This window comes from Sus scrofa, chromosome 1 (genome assembly GCF_054392235.1).
Source record: "Sus scrofa isolate SSC_HxYL_T2T_F1_AM1 chromosome 1, Sscrofa_HxYL_maternal_Yorkshire_Landrace_v2.0, whole genome shotgun sequence".
In the NCBI taxonomy this organism is placed as follows: Eukaryota; Metazoa; Chordata; class Mammalia; order Artiodactyla; family Suidae; genus Sus; species Sus scrofa.
The window spans coordinates 260,934,476-260,954,633 of record NC_139383.1 but is presented as its reverse complement, the minus strand read 5'-3'; the positions used below and the strand labels follow the sequence as shown (position 1 = coordinate 260,954,633).

General features: G+C 42.3%; 1 protein-coding gene and 1 long non-coding RNA gene across 8 annotated transcripts in view; one reads left to right on the top strand and one right to left on the bottom strand.

Moving 5' to 3' along the window:
• The window catches only part of TMEM245 (transmembrane protein 245), a 96,676-nt gene extending 83,166 nt beyond the window's left edge, over positions 1–13,510 (top strand). For all 7 annotated transcript variants that reach the window (XR_014825200.1, XR_014825196.1, XR_014825190.1 and 4 more), the window contains 2 exons: positions 1,328–1,522; positions 12,657–13,510. Coding sequence is in view for 4 of the 7 variants with exons in the window: in XM_084992138.1 (XP_084848264.1) it covers positions 1,328–1,522; positions 12,657–12,702 (241 nt within the window). In the remaining 3 variants the exon portion in view is untranslated. The remainder of the gene's footprint in view (positions 1–1,327; positions 1,523–12,656) is intronic.
• On the bottom strand, positions 909–20,092 carry LOC102166967 (uncharacterized). The gene is made up of 4 exons (XR_014825633.1): positions 19,949–20,092; positions 9,847–9,991; positions 9,369–9,409; positions 909–3,602 (listed from the first exon to the last, which is right to left on the bottom strand). It is a non-coding gene; the product is annotated as an uncharacterized LOC102166967 (long non-coding RNA).
• Between the last annotated feature and the right edge of the window lie 66 nt (positions 20,093–20,158).

Sequence of the window (20,158 nt, the reverse complement as noted above, 5' to 3'; positions counted from 1 at the left end):
TCCGGGACCCGGAGGTTGCCGAATCAGGCATTGGTTAAGGATCTGGTATTGCTGCAAACTGCGACATAGGGTGCAGATGCAGCTTGGATCCTGCATTGCTGTGACTGTTTTGTAGGCCAGCAGCTGCAGCTCCAGTGCGGCCCCTAGCCTAGGAACTTCCATATGCCGTGGGTGCGGCCCTAAAAAGAAAAGAAAAAAAAAAAAGGAATTAAGGTATATATATATTTTTTTTGACATAATGCTTTTACATACTTTAAAGGCTTAACAGTATAGTGTGAACATAATTTTTTTTTGGAGCTCCCAGGCCAGGAATCAGATCTGAGCCACAGCCACAAACTAAACCACAGCTGCAGCAGCGCTGGATCCTTAACTCACTGTGCCTGGCTGAGAATTGAACCCTTGTTCCCGTGCTCCCAAGACACTGCTGATCCTGTTGCACCACAGTGGTAGCTCCTAAACATAAATTTATATACACTGGGAAATCAGAAATATCACTTTATTGTGATATTTGGCTTTATTACAGTGGTCTGGAACTGAACCTGCAGTATCTCTGAGGTATGCCTGTGTCTTATTTCATTCCGGTTATATAAGTGATACTGTGATAAGCAGAAGAGCAATTATGATTCTCCTGTGAAATAAAAATCTTGGGCTTTTTAATAAATACTTTCCTCATAAGACTTTTTATCACTACCTGTGTTAAAATCTGTATTTTAGGGAGTTCTCTTTTGGCATACCAGACTAGGGATCCAGTGTTGTCACTGCAGCAGCTTTGGTCACTGCTGTGGTACAGGTTCAGTCCCTGGCCCAGGAACCTCCATATTTCTTTTGGCTGCGGCCAAAAGAAAAAAATCTGTATTTTAGGAGGTCATCAGAAGTCTAACTTATGAATCATGGGGATGGCCATTGTATTGTTGTCATCTTTATTTTAAAAAAGCATAATTAGAATTACGTGCTTAATTGTGCCCACTTAATTATTCTAGATGGAGGTAAACCTACCAGGTAACTTATACAAGCTGTCCTAAACTGCCATTAACCCACTTCAGATAGCCCGGTGATGGGTGCAGAGTACCTGTTAACATTGCTGACTTCACTCCTTCGGTTGCTGGACCTAGAAAATGGCACATGTCACACATGTAGGCAAGAAAATTCTTAGGTCTTGATATTATTACAGTTAATATTCAGTTATCCACATTGAGGTGATCTGTAAAGAGCTGACAGTGCAGTCAAAAGGCAGGTGTATTAGAGAATGAACACTAATGTGTTTCTGGTTACTCTGCGGTTTATGTTTGTTAAAAGCCATGAGTAATCTGTGTGCTCTTCATTCCAGAGGTGGCCATCCGTACTTGACAGGTTTGGCAGTGGCTGGCGGAGCATACTACCTGGGCCTGGAAGGAGCCATCATCGGGCCCATACTTCTCTGCATACTTGTGGTCGCTTCCAATATCTATAGTGCCATGCTCCTGAGTCCCACGAATTCAGTGCCCACACCGAACCAGACCCCATGGCCTGCTCAGACTCAGCGGTGAGTTACAGCAGAATGATCAGAAACCGTGTGTGAAAGCAAACTAACCTGTCTATGCATCTTTCACCTGTGTACAGTTATCAGGATACAGAGTGTTTTAGATCCCCTCCTCTGCTAAAGATTGTAGAAGACATTAAGTAAATAGAAATCATTTGTGTGCAGACTTCTGGGTTTCACATACCAGAAATGTTTAAAAACTAAATGGGCCAGAATTGCTAACTTCGTAGAAAACCAAACATAAACAAAAGACTGTTTCAGGATATGGTATCCTAGATTGAGGAGACCCAATAGGATTGAAGGAAATAGGACAACCAAATGCAGCACATGAGTCCATGATAAGATCTTGGATTGGGGATGGGAAGAGTCTATAAAGAACATTTTTAGGGAGTTGCCGCCGTGGCTCAGCAGAAACGAATCTGACTAGTATCCATGAGGACGCAGGTTTGATCCCTGGTCTCACTCAGTGGGTTAAGGATCTGGCGTTACTGTAAGCTGTGGTGTAGGTTGCAGGCTCGGCTCTGATCCTGTGTTGCTGTGGCTGTGGTGTAGGCCGGCAGCCATAGCTCTGATTCGACCCCTAGCCTGGGAACCTACGTATGTTGCAGGAGCAGCCCATAAAAAAAAAAAAGGACATTTCTGGAGCAGTTAGAGAAATTGATTATGGACCATGTATGAAATAATATTGTATTGATGTTATATTTCTTAGGTGTGATAATGATACCTTCATTATGTAGGATATCCTTCAGGGATAAGATGTCAAACTGAGATGGAGAAAGTGACAATTGGTAAAACTAGATGGAGGACATATGGCTGTTAATTGTATTACTCTTTCAGTTTTTCTGTAGGATTATTTATGTACTATTGAATTTATACATATTTATTCATAGACCGTATTCCAGTGTGCGAATATACCACAATTTATTTATCCATTGTGGTCTGATGGGCATTTGGGTAGTTTCCAGCTTAGGACTATTACACATCAGGCTGCTGGGAACTTTCTGGTATGTGTATTTTGGTGAACATGAATACTTCCCTCAGGTGAGCATGTACCAAAAGTGGAATGGCTGGGAATACATCTGGTTTAACTTTAGCAGATACTTGCAAAACAGTGTTTCTCTGTGGTTGTGCTAGGAATTACATTTTAACAACAGAAAAGTAAGAAAGACTTTTAATGAAAAAATAAGTCTCAGAACACAGGATTTTAACTTTCCAGAGACTATATACTACATTGCTATATACTACTGTATTTTCAGTTGGAGAAGAATTTTTTTTGCATATTCTGGTAATACTATATTTAAAATTCTTTTAAAACACTCTGCTTATTTCACTTAAAGTGTTATATTTTGTCAAGAAAGACATAGCCCTTTAACTCAAAACAAGTAAAGTTTCTGAGTTAGAGCTGGTTGATTAAAGAGCCATTTTAGTTCATTTTAGCACTTATTCGATGGCAGGCAAAATCAATTTCCTGATGGAGAATAAAATGAGAGGTACTTAGAGGTTTTAACAAAGACATCACTATTTGGGGGGTAGTTACACCATGAAATCCTTTTCTGCCTTTGCCTCAAAAAGGCAGGTGGTAAGTTCCTAAGAAGCCAGTGAACCTCCATAGAGGTTTCCATTTCTGGTATTATATATATATATTTTTTGGGGGGTGGGGTGGGGTTCTGGTTTATTGAGGCATTATTTGCATAAATAAAATTTACCTTAAAAATTTTACCTTTTTTAGCATGTAGGTATGTATTAGTTTTCTATGATACATAAATAACATTGCCACTTAGTGGCTTAAAACAACATACATTTATTATATTAAAGTCCCTGGATTAGGAGTACAGACAATTCAGCTGGGTCTTCTGCTTAGGGTCTGTCAAGGCTACAGTCAAGTTTTCAGCTCAGGCTTGGGGTTCATCTGTGGATTGGAGTCCTCTTCCGAGCTTGCCTCTTGTTGCCAGACTGAGGCTTGTAGCTCCAAGAAGCTGCCCCTTTTCACAGGCAGTTTATAACATGATGTTTGCTTCTTCAAGGCCAGCAGGAGACTTTTTTTTGGTCTTTTTAGGGCCGTGCCAGCAGCATATGGAGGTTCCTAGGTTAAGGGTCAAATCAGAGCTGTAGTCACTGGCCTATGCCACAGCCACAGCAATGCGGGATCTGAGCTGCGTCTGTGACCTACACCACAGCTCATGGCAATGCTGAATCCTTAACCCACTTAGCAAGGCCAGGGGTCAAACCTGTGTCCTCATGGATGCTAGACAGATTTGTTTACACTGGAACCACGACAGGAACTCCCCAGAAGACTATTTTTTTTTAATTCAGTCTTTGACTACTAAGACCCTTTAATAAAGGACTTGCCTGATTAGACCTGGCCCATCAAAGGTACTCTCCTTTTTATTAAAGTCAGTTGCTTAGGGACCTTAATTACATCTGCAGTATCCCTTCACCTTTACCATATTAACACAACATAATCGCAATGTTAAGTATCAGATTTTTTTGACCATTGGCTAATGTTAAGAGTGAGACACTCAGGGAGTTCTCACAGTGGGGTAGTGGGATCGGCAGCGTCTTGGGAGCATTGGAATTCAGGTTTGATCCCCCAGCCCAGCACAGAGGGTTAAGGATCCAGTGTTGCCACAGCTAGAGCGTAGGTCACAATTGCAATTTGGATCTGATCCCTGGCTCAGGAGCTCCATGTGCCACGGAGTGGCCAAAAAAAAAGAGACACTGAGGATGTGTGGATTGGTAATTATGTATGTAATCATAATATAATCTATCAGGACCACTGTCTTTTTTTTTTTTTTTTTTTTTTTTTTTTTTTGTCTTTTTTCTTTTTCTAGGGCTGCTCCCACAGCATATGGAGGTTCCCAGGCTAGGGGTCTAATCAGAGCTGTAGCCACCGGCCTACTCCAGAGCCACAGCAACTCGGGATCTGAGCCGCATCTTTGACCTACACCACACCTCACAGCAACGCCGGATCCTTAACCCACTGAGCAAGGCCAGGGATCAAACCCAAAACCTCATGGTTCCTAGTCGGATTCGTTAACCACTGCGCCACGATGGGAACCCCAGGACCATTGTCTTGATGTCAGTGCTTTTTGGTTTCCCTTTGGGGCTGCTAAATCCCTCAGAAAGACCCTTTAATCTCCTGCCTAGAAGTTGATGGCTTGGCTGCCAGCGTTCTGGGGGCCAGGATTGAGAAGGGGACTGGACAGCATTCAAGATGCAGATATACTTCATCTCCCACTGTCAGTATGCACCTCAGCCCTCATCTCTGCCTTTCTTCTCCTGGTCTGGAGACTCTGTTTTACCTTCTCTAGGGAGGGAAAAAAACTCAAATTTTCTGCCAACAAGGGGCATTTGCTTTGCTGGGTGGAGGTGTTGGAGAGGATGCTGGAGTTGTGGGGTCTTACTGCTTTGCAACCACACTTCAAGCAGCCCTGCAGTATTTAGTCACACCTTCCACCCCACTTGCACAGTTACCTGAGATCACTAATTCCTGAGCCTTAAGAGGAATTTTGCTGAATAACTACTGGCTTAGGAGTCAGCTCTTTAGCTTACGCTGGGTCATAGCAGTTGTCCATCTGCTTTCCTCCTTCTCAAATTTGTTTCTCTTAACCTCTTCTCTTTTTTCTCCTGTGTTTGTTTTTTTTTTTTTTTTTTTCCAGGTAGGTTTATGCCTTTAAAAAAAAAAATACTTTTTCTGGAATTCTGATGGGGTTTTGAGAGGGCCTAAAGGTAATATCTGCTCAGTACATCAATGCTAGTGGAAAGTCTGAATGACCTTTTAAATAGTAATAAACAACCACTGCTGACATTTATTTGGATTTAGTGCGCCAAGCTCTGGGATAAAACTTTACCTGTGTTATCTTATTTTACTTAATCAGTCCACTGTTTTCGCATGAGGTTAGAAACCATTGTTTTCCGGGAGTTCCCGTTGTGGCGCAGTAGTTAACCAATCCGACTAGGAACCATGAGGTTGCGGGAACCATGAGGTTGCGGGTTCGGTCCCTGACCTTGCTCAATGGGTTAACGATCCGGCGTTGCCTGAGCTGTGGTATAGGTTGCAGACGCGGCTCGGATCCCGCGTTGCTGTGGCTCTGGCGTAGGCCGGTGGCTACAGCTCCGATTCGACCCCTAGCCTGGGAACCTCCATATGCCGAGGGAGCGGCCCAAAGAAATAGCAAAAAAAAAAAAAAAGAAAAAAGAAACAATTGTTTTCCATGTTTTACAGATGAAGAAATAAAGGCTCAGAGAGGTTAGCTTGCCTATAATAACATAGTAATAAGCAGATGAGCTGGTGTTTTTCAACTAAAGGTCTTTTTTTCTGTTTGATTTCTGTTTGTTTGTTTGCCTTTTCTAGGGCCGCTCCCGCGGCATATGGAGGTTCCCAGGCTAGGGGTTGAATCGGAGCTGCAGCCGCAGGCCTATGCCACAGCCACAGCAACGCTGGATCCGAGCCACGTCTGCGACCTACACCACAGCTCACGGCAACGCCGGCTCCTTAACCCACTGAGCAAGGCCAGGGATCGAACCCGCAACCTCATGGTTCCTAGTCGGATTCGTTAACCACTGAGCCACAATGGGAACTCCAAGGTCTTTTTTTCTTTAACCAGTCACCCCCACCCCCCACTCTAAGAAAAAACATTCTTCGTTTCCTACCTTAGTAGATGTTACCCTCCACTTATCTATGCCAGCGTGTGGTCATCCTTATGACTTCCCATCTCGAGTCACCAGCTTTACCAAGCCCTGTCAGTTAGACCGCAGATCTGTCCTTGCCTCTTTTTCTGCACTGCCAGCCTCCCTAGGCCCTGGACTGCTGCGGGCACCTCAGTCTCCGAGCCAGTCCCTCAGCGTCCACTCTTACTGTCCTCCAGTCCCTGCTCCACACTGCAGGGGACGTGTTCTTTTTAAAGTGGGCTTATCTGATCATGATGGTATTTTACCAAGACTGAGAAATCCATGGAGTTCCCATCGTGGCACAGTGGTTAACAAATCCGACTAGGAACCATGAGGTTGCGGGTTCGGTCCCTGCCCTTGCTCAGTCGGTTAAGGATCCTATGTTGCCGTGAGCTGTGGTGTAGGTTGCAGATGCGGCTTGGATCCAGCGTTGCTGTGGCTCTGGCGTAGGCTGGCGGCTACAGCTCCGATTAGACCCCTAGCCTGGGAACCTCCATATACCGAGGGAGCGGCCCAATAAATAGCAAAAAGACAAAAAAAAAAAAAGACTGAGAAGTCCTTGCAAGGCCCTACATGACCTACCTGTGCCTGCCTCACAAATCCTGAAACATTTTCCCCTTGCTGTCTGAGCTGTAGCCACCCTGGCTTTTTGTCAGGTCCCCAGATACACCAGCTCCATTCAGCTGAGTGGCAGTCTCTGAATATGAAAGCTCTGAGAAAGCTGCAAGGAGGAAGTAAGCGTGCATCCCAGGAACTCCTCTGGGAATGCCATTCTCTGTGTTCAAGTTTTCCATTGCCCTCTGTCACTCGATGCACGACTGGAGAGGCTAGCTAGAATGTGGCCCTTTAAGAACTCAGATTTATCTTTTTCTAGGGTAGAGTTAGGATTTTTTGACTTTACGATGGTATGAAAGGGATGCAAATTCACTAGAAACTGTACTTGAATTTTGACCTTTTCCTGAGTTAGCAACATGTGGCCTGATACTCTTGTGATGCTGGGCAGCAGCAGCTGCATCTCCTCATCAGCCACGTGATCACGGGGAAACAGCTGTACCCAGAGAACAATTCTGTTTTTCACTTTCAGTACAGTATTCAGAAAGTTACATGAGGTATTCAGTACTTTATTCTAAAACAGGCTTTGTGTTAGATGATTTTGCCCAACTATAGGCTAATATAAGTATTCTGAGTATGTTTAAGGAGGGCTATGCTAAGCCATGATGTTTCGAAGGTTAAGTGTGTTAAATGCTTTTCTGACTTAGATTATTTCAACTTACATTGGGTTTATTGGGATATTATGCCATCATAAATCAAGGAAGATCTGTGTGTGTGTGAATTAAACTAAGGTTTAACACATCCTGCTTTATAGATCAAGAAGTTAATTTTTCTTTGTCTTTGCAAAATAAGATAGGAAGATTTTCTCCAAAAAGGAAAAAAAACAAAGTCACCACTCCTCCAGACCTTTATATTAACCTGAGGGATTTCAGTTGGAATGTACTCATCATTCCAGTTAGGCATAATGAGGGAGAAGAGAACTGGAGTTGGGAAGGGAGCTGTACTCTATTACGCCACTGTTGACTGTTGCGTCTCCTTTGACACTGTCACTTAAAAAATTTCCTAAATCTGTTTATTCCTCTGTATTCCCAATGGTGTTGACCCAATGCTAGGATTTCTTCAACAGCCTCTTCACTGACTGATCCCTGCCTCTAGTCTTAACTTCCTTCCCACCTGTTCTTGATAGTACAACCTCTCTGGTTTTTAAAACCCTCTGCTGCTTAAAATTCCCATGGTGGCTTCCCTGGGCCTCCAAGATACAGTTGAAACGTTAAATTGGCCCTTTAGACTTTTCATGCCTTCTTTCTGTCTACTTCTGCAGACTCATCTCTCTCTGTTGCCTGGCTTGTGTTTTATTTTCTAGCCATATTGAACATGTCTTAGTTTCCTGAAGTTGGAGAAATCTTTTACAGGTTTTGCTGTCTGTAAAGAATACTACCCCCTTTCTAACCAAGTCCAGTATCACAGCCTTTAAAGTTTTCTTCTTCAAAGAAGCATTATTGCAACTCTAGATAAGATGTCCCTGCTTTGTATCTCCATAGCATCTTGCACATCTCCTACTGAAGACATATTATATAAATGTATGTTTAATTGTTTTTCCACTAATTGGTAAGCTTTCTGAAGGTAGGAACTATGTCTAACTTGTTTACAGCTGTGTTACCATTCCTGGCATGGAGTTTGGCACACAGAAAGTGTTGAATGAAAATTTGATGAATTAATAGATTAATGAAACCAAGTGCAGATCAGATTAAAAGATCTTTGCAGTATAACTGTGAGGCTGGTAAAAGAGGACGGGCCATAGTAAACTCCAGCCATAGAACTTTATTTCAGATTTTTAGAAGGGAAGGGATGTACCTAATAATGATGACATGGGCTCAGTCACAGGGTGTGCTGGTGAGGGTCTGGGAAACACACACTCAGCTATACTAAGCCAACTAAAGTACATTAGTTCAAGCTTTTCATTTTTAAGTATCACAATTTACCCTTCTCTCAAAGGCTGGGAGTCAACTACTCTTGAGTCCTTAAATCAGAAAAGATTTAAACATTCACATAAATGGATTTTTTAAAATATCGAAACTTTAGGAGAAGCAGATCCCAAAATGTTTTCAAGGAGCAAAGGGTTATAAATGAGAAATCACACCACACAATCCCTGTTGCTTTTAACAGAACTATAAAATGTTAACACCAGTTCTCTGTCCCTCTAGCTACATGTGGTCTCATAATGCATTGCTTATTCCTAAGAAATTCTACCACTGTGGTTCTGAGGAGCTAATAATCCTTATGGATTGGGAAGTAATACTGGATTTAGATAATTTGGGTGGGACATTTACCATTTTTAGAAATACTGTCAATGCAGTGTTTATTCCTTTGTTTCTTCCTAATCCAGAGAGTCACACTTTGATGAGCCTGGGGATTAGTTAGTGCGGTGCCTTTTGATGAAGCTAGAAAGAAATTATTTCTCTGTCTCTGGGTTATAGAGTTTGTTTTCCAGGAGACAGAGATTCATGATTTAAGAGCATTGTTTACTTCTCTAGGGTTTTACACACATACCCCCACCATCACCACTCTAAACATCTAAAGAAGATAGAGTGCTGGGATGGAAAATGTTTAGTAACTGTTTCCGTACCTTGCTTCACTTTGTTTTCCTTCTTCTGAGTCCTCCTTGGCCTGGAGACGGAATTGAATAGCAGGTATGAATTTCAAGGTTACAGCTAAGCTTACTTGTCAACAGAAAGCAGTCACCAAGCCAACCACAGTCTTAATCTTATTTCATGCATCTTTGCCCCGAGGCAGAAATTTTCATTCATAATTTAGGGGAATTGAAGAGTTAGAGATTCAGACTTGCAGATATCTTAGAAACTTGAAGAGTTATAAAAGGATGAATTTACAAACCTTTTGGGGGTTGGAAAATGCTTTGTAATATTGAGCAGGTTTTGGTTATTGGCTTTAAAGAATTTCCAGGGCTTCCCAGAATTGAGTGTTTACCTGACATTGGTATTGTCTAAGGCCGCTTGTCACCAGCTTTCCCTGTACACAAATGTGTACACACAAATTTAGGTGAGACTGTGGAAAATATTTATATAAATAAATGGGTCTGTAGATACCTAGAGCAGTGGTTCTGGGAGGAGGGTGTGCATTTGACCCCCTCGGGAATTTCGGCAACGTCCAGAGACATGTTCATCATCACAGCCAATGGGCAGAGGCAGGGGTGCTGCACACGTCTTGTAATGCGCAAAATGGTCAATGGTCCTGTTGTTAAGAAACGCTAATCAGATAGATATAGAGATAGATGGGTATTAATATGTATAAAATGTCTATGCGGCCCTAGGAAAAAAAAAAAAAAAAGATAAGAAATTCATTCCAATCTTTGAATGAAATATTTTCAACACGGTAGGTTCAGCCATGTCACATACAAACCCTTTCAAAGCCACAGGAACCACAGCCAGGAAGCTTGCTGCTTCCTTAAAGCTGTTCTTTGGATGTAGAGCTGTGTGCTTCAGAGGCATAGAGGCTTAGGGCACCATCCAGTGAAAGAGCCTCGAGCTAACTGAGCATCCTTGAATATAATCTTCTTTCTGTAACATTTTACCTATGCCCCTCCTGACATTAAAAGACTTCCTACATTGTGCTCAAGGGCTAGTCTTTTTTTTTTTTTTTTTTTTTTTTTTTTTTTTTGCTTTTTAGGGCTGCATTTATGGCACATGGAAGTTCCCAAGCTAGGGGTCGAGTCAGAGCTGTAGCTGCCAGCCTACACCAAGCCAGGGCAACACGGGATCCAAGCCTCGTCTGCAACCTACAGGACAGCTCCACAGCTCATGGCAACACTGTATCCTTAATCCACTGATCAAGGCCAGGGATTGAACCAGCATCCACAGGATTGTTTCCAATGAGCCACAATGGGAATTCCCCGGCCTGTGTTTTTTTCCTTCTTTTTTGTTTTGTCTTTTTAGGACCACACCCTTGGCATATGGAAGTTCCCAGGCTAGAAGTTGAATCGGAGTTGTAGCTTCGGGCCTATACCACAGCAACCTGGGATCCGAGCCACGTCTGTGATCTACACTGCAGTTCACAGCAACACTGGATCCTTAAGCCACTGAGTGAGACCAGGGAGCGAACCCATGTCCTCATGGATGCTAGTCAGGTTCATTACTGCTGAGCCACATGGGAACTCCTAAAGGGCTAGCCTTTAATTTACCTCTGCCCCACCTATCTAACCCTCCTAAATGGTAGTATTGTTGTAAAGGAGCAATTCAGCCTCTATCTGAAAGGTTGGTAGTAAACTTATGTTTCATATCTGTATCGTTTAAGATAGGTTTGCCTGTATTATAACTAAAAAACAAACTCAAAAAACCCACCATTAGTAGAACTCAAAATAACAGTGAATTAAACAATCTAGAAGTTTATTTCTCTCACGGGTGAAAGAAGTGTGTTCCACAAACATCCCATGCTGAGCTTCCCCTCATCTTGATGTTCTGCCAGCCTTGGTGTGGGGTCTTTTCCTCTAAGGTGGGTCCTTGAGCTCATGTTCACTGATATACTCTGACCTGGCCATTTGGCTGGCGACAGCCTGGCGGGGTGATATCATCCTAGCTTGGGTGTATAAATTATGTAGCAAAGGCAGACTAGCTACTGCAGTCCTACGGTGGGTACCACATAGATGCAGCATCCACCTCAGGGATTACCTGCCAGTTAGCTACAGCACTTGGTTTGCCTGATGGGGCTCAGGGACGTGCAAGTAAAAGGTCATTTGAGGAGTTCCCTTCGTGGTGCAGTGGTTAACGAATCCAACTAGGAACCATGAGGTTGCGGGTTCGATCCCTGCCCTTGCTCAGTGGGTTAACGATCTGGCGTTGCCGTGAGCTGTGGTGTAGGTTGCAGACGCGGCTCGGATCCCGCGTTGCTGTGGCTCTGGCATAGGCTGGTGGCTACAGCTCCGATTAGACCCCTAGCCTGGGAACCTCCATATGCCGTGGGAGCGGCCCAAGAAATGCCAAAAAAAAAAGGTCATTTGATGAAAAGACGTACCCCAGGGAGTTCCCGTCGTGGCGCAGTGGTTAACGAATCCGACCAGGAACCATGAGGTTGCGGGTTCGATCCCTGGCCTTGCTCAGTGGGTTAAGGATCCTGTGTTGCCGTGAGCTGTGGTGTAGATTGCAGACGTGGCTAGGATCCGGCGTAGGCCGGTGGCTATGGCTCCAGTTAGACCCCTAGCCTGGGAATCTCCATATGCCGTGGAAGCAGCCCTAGAAAAGGCAAAAAGACAAAAGAAAAAAGAAAAGACCTACCCCAGTTCTCTTGCCCTGAACCATATCCCTCAGAGCTTGGACATTGATGGATCAGTTTTACTCTTTGGCAATAAAACACTTTATCTAATTAGCATTTAATCTTTGGTCTCTTAGGGTTTTTCTCTTCAACATCCGTATGTCTCTTTTCCAGTCAGCAAGAAGGGGGAAAGATCGAAGATCTCTCTTCTCTTTTTAGGACACTGCCCAGAAGTCTCTCAACACTTCTGCTTGCATCTCATTGGCCGGAACTTAGTTACATGGTCATTAGTTTCAAGAGAGTCTGGAGGAAATAGTCTTTGGAATGAGACAATGAACCCTCCACATACCTGGAGTTCTTGTCACTAAAGGTTGACAGACACTTATCGGACTTTGAAACAATACTCAGTGAAAATACTAAGAAAAAAACAGTAACTATATAATCTCATCAAGGATCTCAAATTATAAAAATAAGCTATTCTTTGGCAGTGACTTATTGATTAGATGCTATTTTTCTTTTCCTCCTTTCTTTCTTCCTTTCCATCTTTTATTCCTTTCTTTCTTTTTGACATATGCCTATGGTTTTATTTTTTTCCTTTTTTTTTTTTTTTTTTCCAAAGCAAAACTAATCATTCTATCTTTTCTTCTTAAAGGACTTTCCGTGACATTTCTGAAGATCTGAAACCTTCAATAGACTGACTTGGTTTACAACTGCAGTGATTTCTCTAGGAAATTCAACCCTGACTGAGTTCAGCTCAGCTGTGGCCTCCTGTCCTTTCAGCTGTGCCTAGCAGACAGAGCCCAGGAAAAGAAGCAAAAGCCTCCTGGCCTTCCATACAGAATGCCTGGACAAGAGAGGACTTGCTGTGTGGACTGCTTTGCGTTTTCAAGCACAGCTTTAGAGCTCAGAGATGTGGTTTATTCACTCAACTGTTGCTAAGACGGATTGAAAAGTTTCAGTTTATACACTGGTACTATGGCTTGAAATTTTCCCACTTTGAATATCTGTATTATAATATGTATTTATAAAATTTTCTTAAGAGCCCTAAACTACCTGCTATCACGAGTGTATACAGTGTCATTTTCTCCTGTTTTAAGAAACCTGTTCTTAAACTTTTCTACTGACAGTCACTTTTCAATGAAGAGGCTTTGTCTTTTGAGAATGTAGTTGCTTGAGCAGGAACAATGAGTCTTCTACCCTTCTCCTACAATGTTGGTTTTCTCTCCAAGAAAGAGAAAACCTTTAGTGAAAAGGCAGGTGGCTTATTTGAAGTTCAGTTAGCTGTCTCTTGCAGCCATAGGAGACACAGAAAGACTGAAGCCCTTCCTTGCCTTTCGTCTCCCTCCGTCCCCTATGACGCTATTGCCAAATTTCTAAAACTTGTTTGACCACACTGAAACTAAATACTTATTAAGCTGCTAGTAATGGTAACAATATGATAGAACTCTTGTCGTGATTCTTTTTTTTTTCTTTCCAAATGTTTTAAGTAAAAAAATCTCAGGTGCAGCAGTGCTCTGATTTGTTAAATGTATCCCTGTTTGACAATTTGGAATTTGACCAATTAGTTACTTATTAGCAGTAGAATTTTATATCTGTGAAGTATTTTCCCATCCCTTAGCACAGTGCCTTGCACAAAAACTCTAGATGAATGCTTGCTGAATTACATTGTGACTTTTTAAATATCTCAGATATCACAGTAACCAGCATAGTGCTCTACATTTTGCAAAGTCTTTTTGCACATCTTATTTCACAACCACTTCACATTAACTTTTATATAGCTTTATATTATTTTACAGCAGTTGTACACAGATGGGGAAGCTAAGGTTTAGAAAAGTGACCAACTCAAAGTCCTAAAGTTTAGTACATTGTGACCTCAGATCTTTCTGACCCCATCGTCGGCCAACTCGGCTATATGTTTCTTTTAATACTTTACCACTTTTTCCTGTGCTGTGAAATAGAACAAGTGTTCTGTTCTATCAGAGTCTTGTCCTGCGATTAATGACAGGGCTGGGACTAGAACTCAGCTCTTAGCTTTGTGCCCTTTCCACTGTATAAAACAATCATCAGGCTCTTTCTCTGCCCCAAGGGGATGTGGAGGAGAAGAGGTTCTTACGTAACAAAGGTTTCCTTTTTGGAAAACATTTAAAAGTAGAAATCATTTGTTCTAAAACATCTTCTCATTAAGAAGCATAGTTACTGATAATTACCTTCAATTTATTCTGATATACTTAAGAAAAACTCCATCTAGAAAAGAGGCTACCATGAGGTCTTTGTTTATACAGTTGACTACACACAGTTCTCTTTATTCTTACTATGAATCCTTCAACAATTATAATCTGATATTCGATCAAGTGTTAAATTTGGCGCTGAGTAACTCATTCTTTTCTTTAATCATTTGTTCAGTCATTCATTCAGTAAAACACTGCTTGAGAGTTTGCCAAACTCTAGGTTCCATGCCAGGCAACTATACAGGGTGCTATAGGAGATAACTCATAAGAAGGCCTTCTCTCACCTTAAATCTTAGCCAGATCATGTGTACTGCTAAAATGAAAAGTTTTGCATTAAGGAGTTCCTGTTGTGGCGCAGTGGAAACGAATCCGACTAGGAACCATGAGGTTGCGGGTTCGATCCCTGGCCTTGCTCAGTGGTTTAAGGATCCGGGGTTGCCCTTAGCTGTGGTAGGCCACAGACATGACTTGGATCCCAAATTGCTGTGGCTGTGGCGTAGCCTGGCAGCTGTAGCTCCAATTCGACCCCTAGCCTGGAAACCTCCATATGCCACAGGTGTGGCCCTGAAAAGCCAAAAAAAAAAAAAAAAAAATTTTAACAGTAAAAGTCTTAAAGAAATCAAGCTTGTTTTTATTAATGGTATACTATTAAGTTTACAGCTTTGATTAGCACATTTAAAAGATGCAAATATTATGCACAGTGAATTAGTGTGCATAATCAAATTATGTTCCTCCAAAGTGCTTTTAGCTGTATAAAGCGATTTGCAAAAATATAAACTTGAGCTGATGCATAGCTGTTGCTGGTCATAATTATTAGCATGAATACCAGGTTCTTAGACTGGGAGGTGGGGGTGGGGGTGGTCTCTGATTCCTAAGAGAATAGTTGAGAGCTGCCAAAATTATCAGTGATGTTTTATCACCCTGAAATATCAGGAGCAGAGCTACCCCACAGTACTGCCCAGTCCAGATCAGGAAACCTGAACTGCCCCAGTACTCCAGCAACACCCTAAGGACTCAAAGGTCGACCTGTTGGAGGAGGTCTTCCTGGAACCCTCAAACACGAGAGAAACGTGCCTCCTCAGATACAGTAAGGAGGTTTTACAGATTGTCACAGGGTGTAGAGGTCAGATGGTATGAAAAGGTAGGAGTCTCGAGCTCAAATCTCAAAGATGATTCTCAGAATTTAACCCAGAAAGAGAAAGTTTCCTTAGGAACAGGTAATGCACTGATGAAGCAGAAGTAGCTTCAGTAAAAACTGAGTACAGAAATCCTGTCCCAATGTCCTGCATTTTAGAGCTTTATTAAAGATCAGTTGGAAGGTCCCCTTTACTGTTCAGTTGTAAACTGAATGGAGGAGTGGGAGGAGGGGATAAAAAAAAAAAACTCCCCACACTCTGTGCTCCTCTCCTTTCTCAGAACAAGGCATGGGATTTTCAGTACAAATTCCATGTAAGTCCAGCTTCAGTTCCAAAATTCCTGTCACACTCTCTTTCTGGAAGTGATCTCTGCCAGGCTGCCTTAGATACCAGTTTTATTTATTTTTAAATTTGCAAGGATTCCTTACACCCATTTCCATTAGAGGTGGTTAGCTGGCAGAGTTTTCCCTTGACTTCTGAGACTGCTACAGATCAACTCTCGATACCCAAGAAGTGTTATTTAAACAAACTCAGTATTTAGAGACAGCAGTTTATTCCAGTTAAAGGACCCACAGATGAGGTTCTCTGGCTAACAACCTTGGTCTTTTTTTTTTTTTTTTTTTTTTTTGCCTTTTCTAGGGCCACTTCCCACGGCATATGGAGGTTCCCAGGCTAGGGGTCAAATCGGAGCTATAGCCTCCGGCCTACCCCATAGCCACAGCAATGCGGGATCCTAGCTGCATCTGCAATCTATGCCACAGCTCATGACAACGCCGGATCCTTAACCCACTGAGCAAGGCCAGGGATTGAACCCACAACCTCATGGTTCCTAGTCGGATTCGTTAACCACTGAGCCACGACGGGAACTCCCTAGCCTTGGTCTTAACAAGAACCTTTTGTGACCCATCAGGACTTCCCAGTACCCCTCCTTCCCACTTGGTTGTATTTAGCACTTCAGGATGTATCACTGCTGACCAAGAGATGTTCAGGTTGACCATGTGGAGTTAGATGAGAGCATAATAATTTTAAGTAAGCTATCCAGAGCTTTCCAACTTCAAGGTTTATAGCAAAACCCCTGCAGTCTCCTCTTAAGTGTCTTCCAAGACCCTTACACAAGCATTACAGTAGGCATTTCACAGTAGAAATAGCCTCTGGCAGCATACTTCCAAATGTTAGTTCCAGCCAAGAACAAGTATTTTCTTGCTTTTATTAATTCCTTGTCTTTACACATTTTGCCATCAAAACATATTCATTCACTTGTTGAGGGCCTGCAAGAAATATTCTTGCTATCTGAAACCACTTAGGGCTTTTTGATAGTTTAAAAGGAATCAAGAGAATTATAAATCAAGATGGTCTCTCTGCCCCTTGGAGTCAAAGGAATTCTGTGCTAGAATGGGCCTTATGTAATTTAGATGATCTTGTCTTCTAGAGAAGGAAACAACAGTTCAGAGTAGAATAAAAAATAATATAATAAAAAGAATAATATAAAAAGAATAATAATTCTTTTTTCTCAGTCCATTATTCTGCCTTCTCTTCCCTTTCCCTCATAGTTGAGTAGGTTTTAGGAAAATGTGTTCCTTAGAGCAGTAGTAGTTCCAAGAGATGTTATTAGATGTTATAAGAGAACAGAAATGTGTAGGAGGTGGGGGGAGGGGACTCCATGGTCAGTTAAAATTGAGGAATGCTGAGTGTGTATCCTTTCTGCACGACTTTCAAGAGTTTTTAATGTGCTGTTATATATTGTGAATTTTTAAGAGAGGACAAAGACTGTTTACAAGACTTACTTGACCTTAAACTGAGCCCACATCCTCCTTTTCTCAGAGCATCTCAGAGGACTCCAGGTCCTTTGGGAAACAGGTCTCGAAAGTTTACAGCTCTTTTAGAAGACACCCCTAGTGGAAATTCTGAATGGCAAATCTACCATGTAAACGTTAATACATCTCAGAGTTTAGTGAGATACCAGAAAGAAAACATATTCGCCATTCAGAGCTATACATTAAGTATAGAGATTCTTTTCCACCTATGGTGTGTAAAATCAGTATTTGTGTCTTAATTTTGAAAATTTTTTAAAGATCAGTTAGTGTGCAAATACAGCGGTGATGTACTGACACTGCATTTTAATGATGCTTTTGTATGGCACTTTATAGTTTGCAGGCTGCTTTCATAACAACCCTGTGAGACAGGCAGGTGTCAAATATTACCAGATGAAGCACGGGGAGGCTCAGAAAGGTTTTTAATGTGATTCTTTTCCCCTTAAGTTTATACCACAAAATTATGGAGCCAGAATTCAGTTGCAGAAATTCTGATTCCAAGACCAGAGGTCTCCTACTCCATACCTGGGTTCTCCTGTTTAATTCTAGCTTTATATTTTACTACGAAAGGTATGGAAGCAAATCTTAAACATCATTTTGGCTTACTATCAAAAACTGTTTTTAGAGTCCCCGTTGTGGTGCAGTGGATACGAATCCAACTAGTATCCATGAGGACTCAGGTTCAACCTCTGGCCTCGCTCAGTGGGTTAAGGATCCGGTGTTGCCATGAGCTGTGATATAGGTCACAGACACAGCTTGGATCCCCCATCACTGTGGCTGTGGTGTAGGCCTGAGGCTGCAGCTCCAATTCGACCCCTGGCCTGGGAACCTCCATATGCTGTGGATGCAGCCCTGAAAAGCAAAAAAAAAAAAAAAAAAAAAAAACAAAAACCAAACAGTTTTCATGGCAGTGACCCAGAAGGTGTAACTCTGATTGTAATTATCCCAAAGAAAATCCTTCTTTATCCTTTGCAGTGCCACTTGACTAGGTGATTGGAGTGTATATCAAATACCATTTGATTTTGAAATTGAGATTGGATGTATAATTGTTATTGCTTATGTTACTTGTGGCAAATATATCATCTCTGCATCCCCAGGCAAAGTAGAGATGGTTTGAAAGTAAAAAAAGATTACTCAAATATAACAATACATCTTTATTCTCACAAATGCTGTTTTTTAGCTTTAACTTGCTTTAACAACTTGATGTAACATCTTTGTAAATGTAAAATATTTATATTTTGAAATAAAATTACTAGTGTCGAGCAAATCAGGTGGCAAATTTAGTCTCATTTCTGTTGAGATATTTGATCTTTTGGGATGTCAAAATTTCACAAATGCATCCACCTGCCTCTTAGGCCCTGTATCTTGCCTACACTGAGTTTTTATAAAATATGGACAACTTACCTAAGGGAAGATGTGTGTGGAGTGGGTGCTGGGCACCTTAAAAAGATGAAAGGGTCCATGGCTGAGGCTGGAACCCTCAGTGCACAGGGGAACATGGCTTGTGATAGGCAAGAAAGTGATGAGGTGGTGGCTGGGGAATGAGAAGAGGATGAAGTTAGATAAGGAATGGCATATTTTCATGAAGAAAGCAAACCTAAGGTATGGTTATCTTCAATAGCAAAGATAATCTATACAGCACTGACAGATGGAGCTGAACCCCACACAGAGGCATTTTGAAGCACCTCTTGGTAGTGCTTGGGAAAGAGCTTTCTGACACCTTGAGTTGGTGTAGTATTCGGCTCATCAGTCTGACATTCTGATTGGAGAAAGTGATCCTTGCAAAGATGTAAGGGCTGGACTAGCCAGCTTCAGATTCAGGTTCTTTTCTAGTCTGATAATTTCTTAGTTGTAAGTATGCTAGCTCACAAAGTATTTCTTTGGCCTCTCAGTCTATTGCTTAAGCCTAGGAACTCTTCACTGTCCTTCAGACAGCCCCTCCAGGGTTTGCTCCTGGAATGTTTAGGGTAAGAGGTGTCCAGCCCTCCTTACCGTCTCCATCACACCGGCTCCTTGATTCTTAGCCTTGCCCCTGAGTGTGAATTTAGTCAGAAATACACACTAAAGATCTTCTCAGTCAGTGAACAGCTTTTAAGAAACTGCTCTGTGCTAGGTACTAGGGGAAAAGTAATTTTGAAAAGGAGTTTTAGGAGTTCCCAGCGTGGCACAGTGGGTTAGGAATCCCAACTGCAATGGCTTAGGACACTGGGAAGGTGCGAATTTGATCCCCCGTCTCGCTCAGTGGGTTACTGTAGCTGCGTGTAGGTCGCAGCTGTCTCTGATTGAATGAACATCTGGCTCAGGAACTTGCACAGGCCAAAAAGGTAGCCATTAAAAATAAATAAATAAATAAATCCCTGGTCCAGGAACTTCCACATGCCACCAGCGCGGCCAAATAATAATAATAGTGTTGAGTAATAGGTGAAGCTTTTTTATATGTTCTAATTAATCTCCTTTTGAAGAATAATTCTGGATAGTATCCTGAAGATACCCAGATACACTGTTTTCTTGCCAAGTACCCCGATACTCCTTAAACAGTGCATTGTCCAATGTTTCATCTTCAGCCCAAATTGTGAGATAGGGTTAGGAAAAGCAGGGTGAAGAGGGAAAGGGGACCTTCCCAAACGAGACTATTACCTGTAGAGTTCCTGTCCTAGGGTAAAATTCCTCCCTACAGACTTGACTCTGGTGTTGATTTACCAGTAAGTTTCAATTCCAGCTCGGCTTCCAGGAATCATCAGGAATTCAGAGTTAAAACCAGTTACTTACCAGGAGGACTAGAAGCTTTGCTGGGTATGGCTGTCCTTGCCCTGTAAGAAGTCACATGGTCGTGGGAGGCACTCAGGTATCTTGTTTCTCTGTTGCGGACAGGAGAGACGTGTGCTGAACCCACTGAAGAGTCTTCTGAGAAAGAATGGGGAATGGGGACCGAAACGACCCGGCCGGGGTTAGGGGGCGGGGCTGCAGGGCGGACCCCAC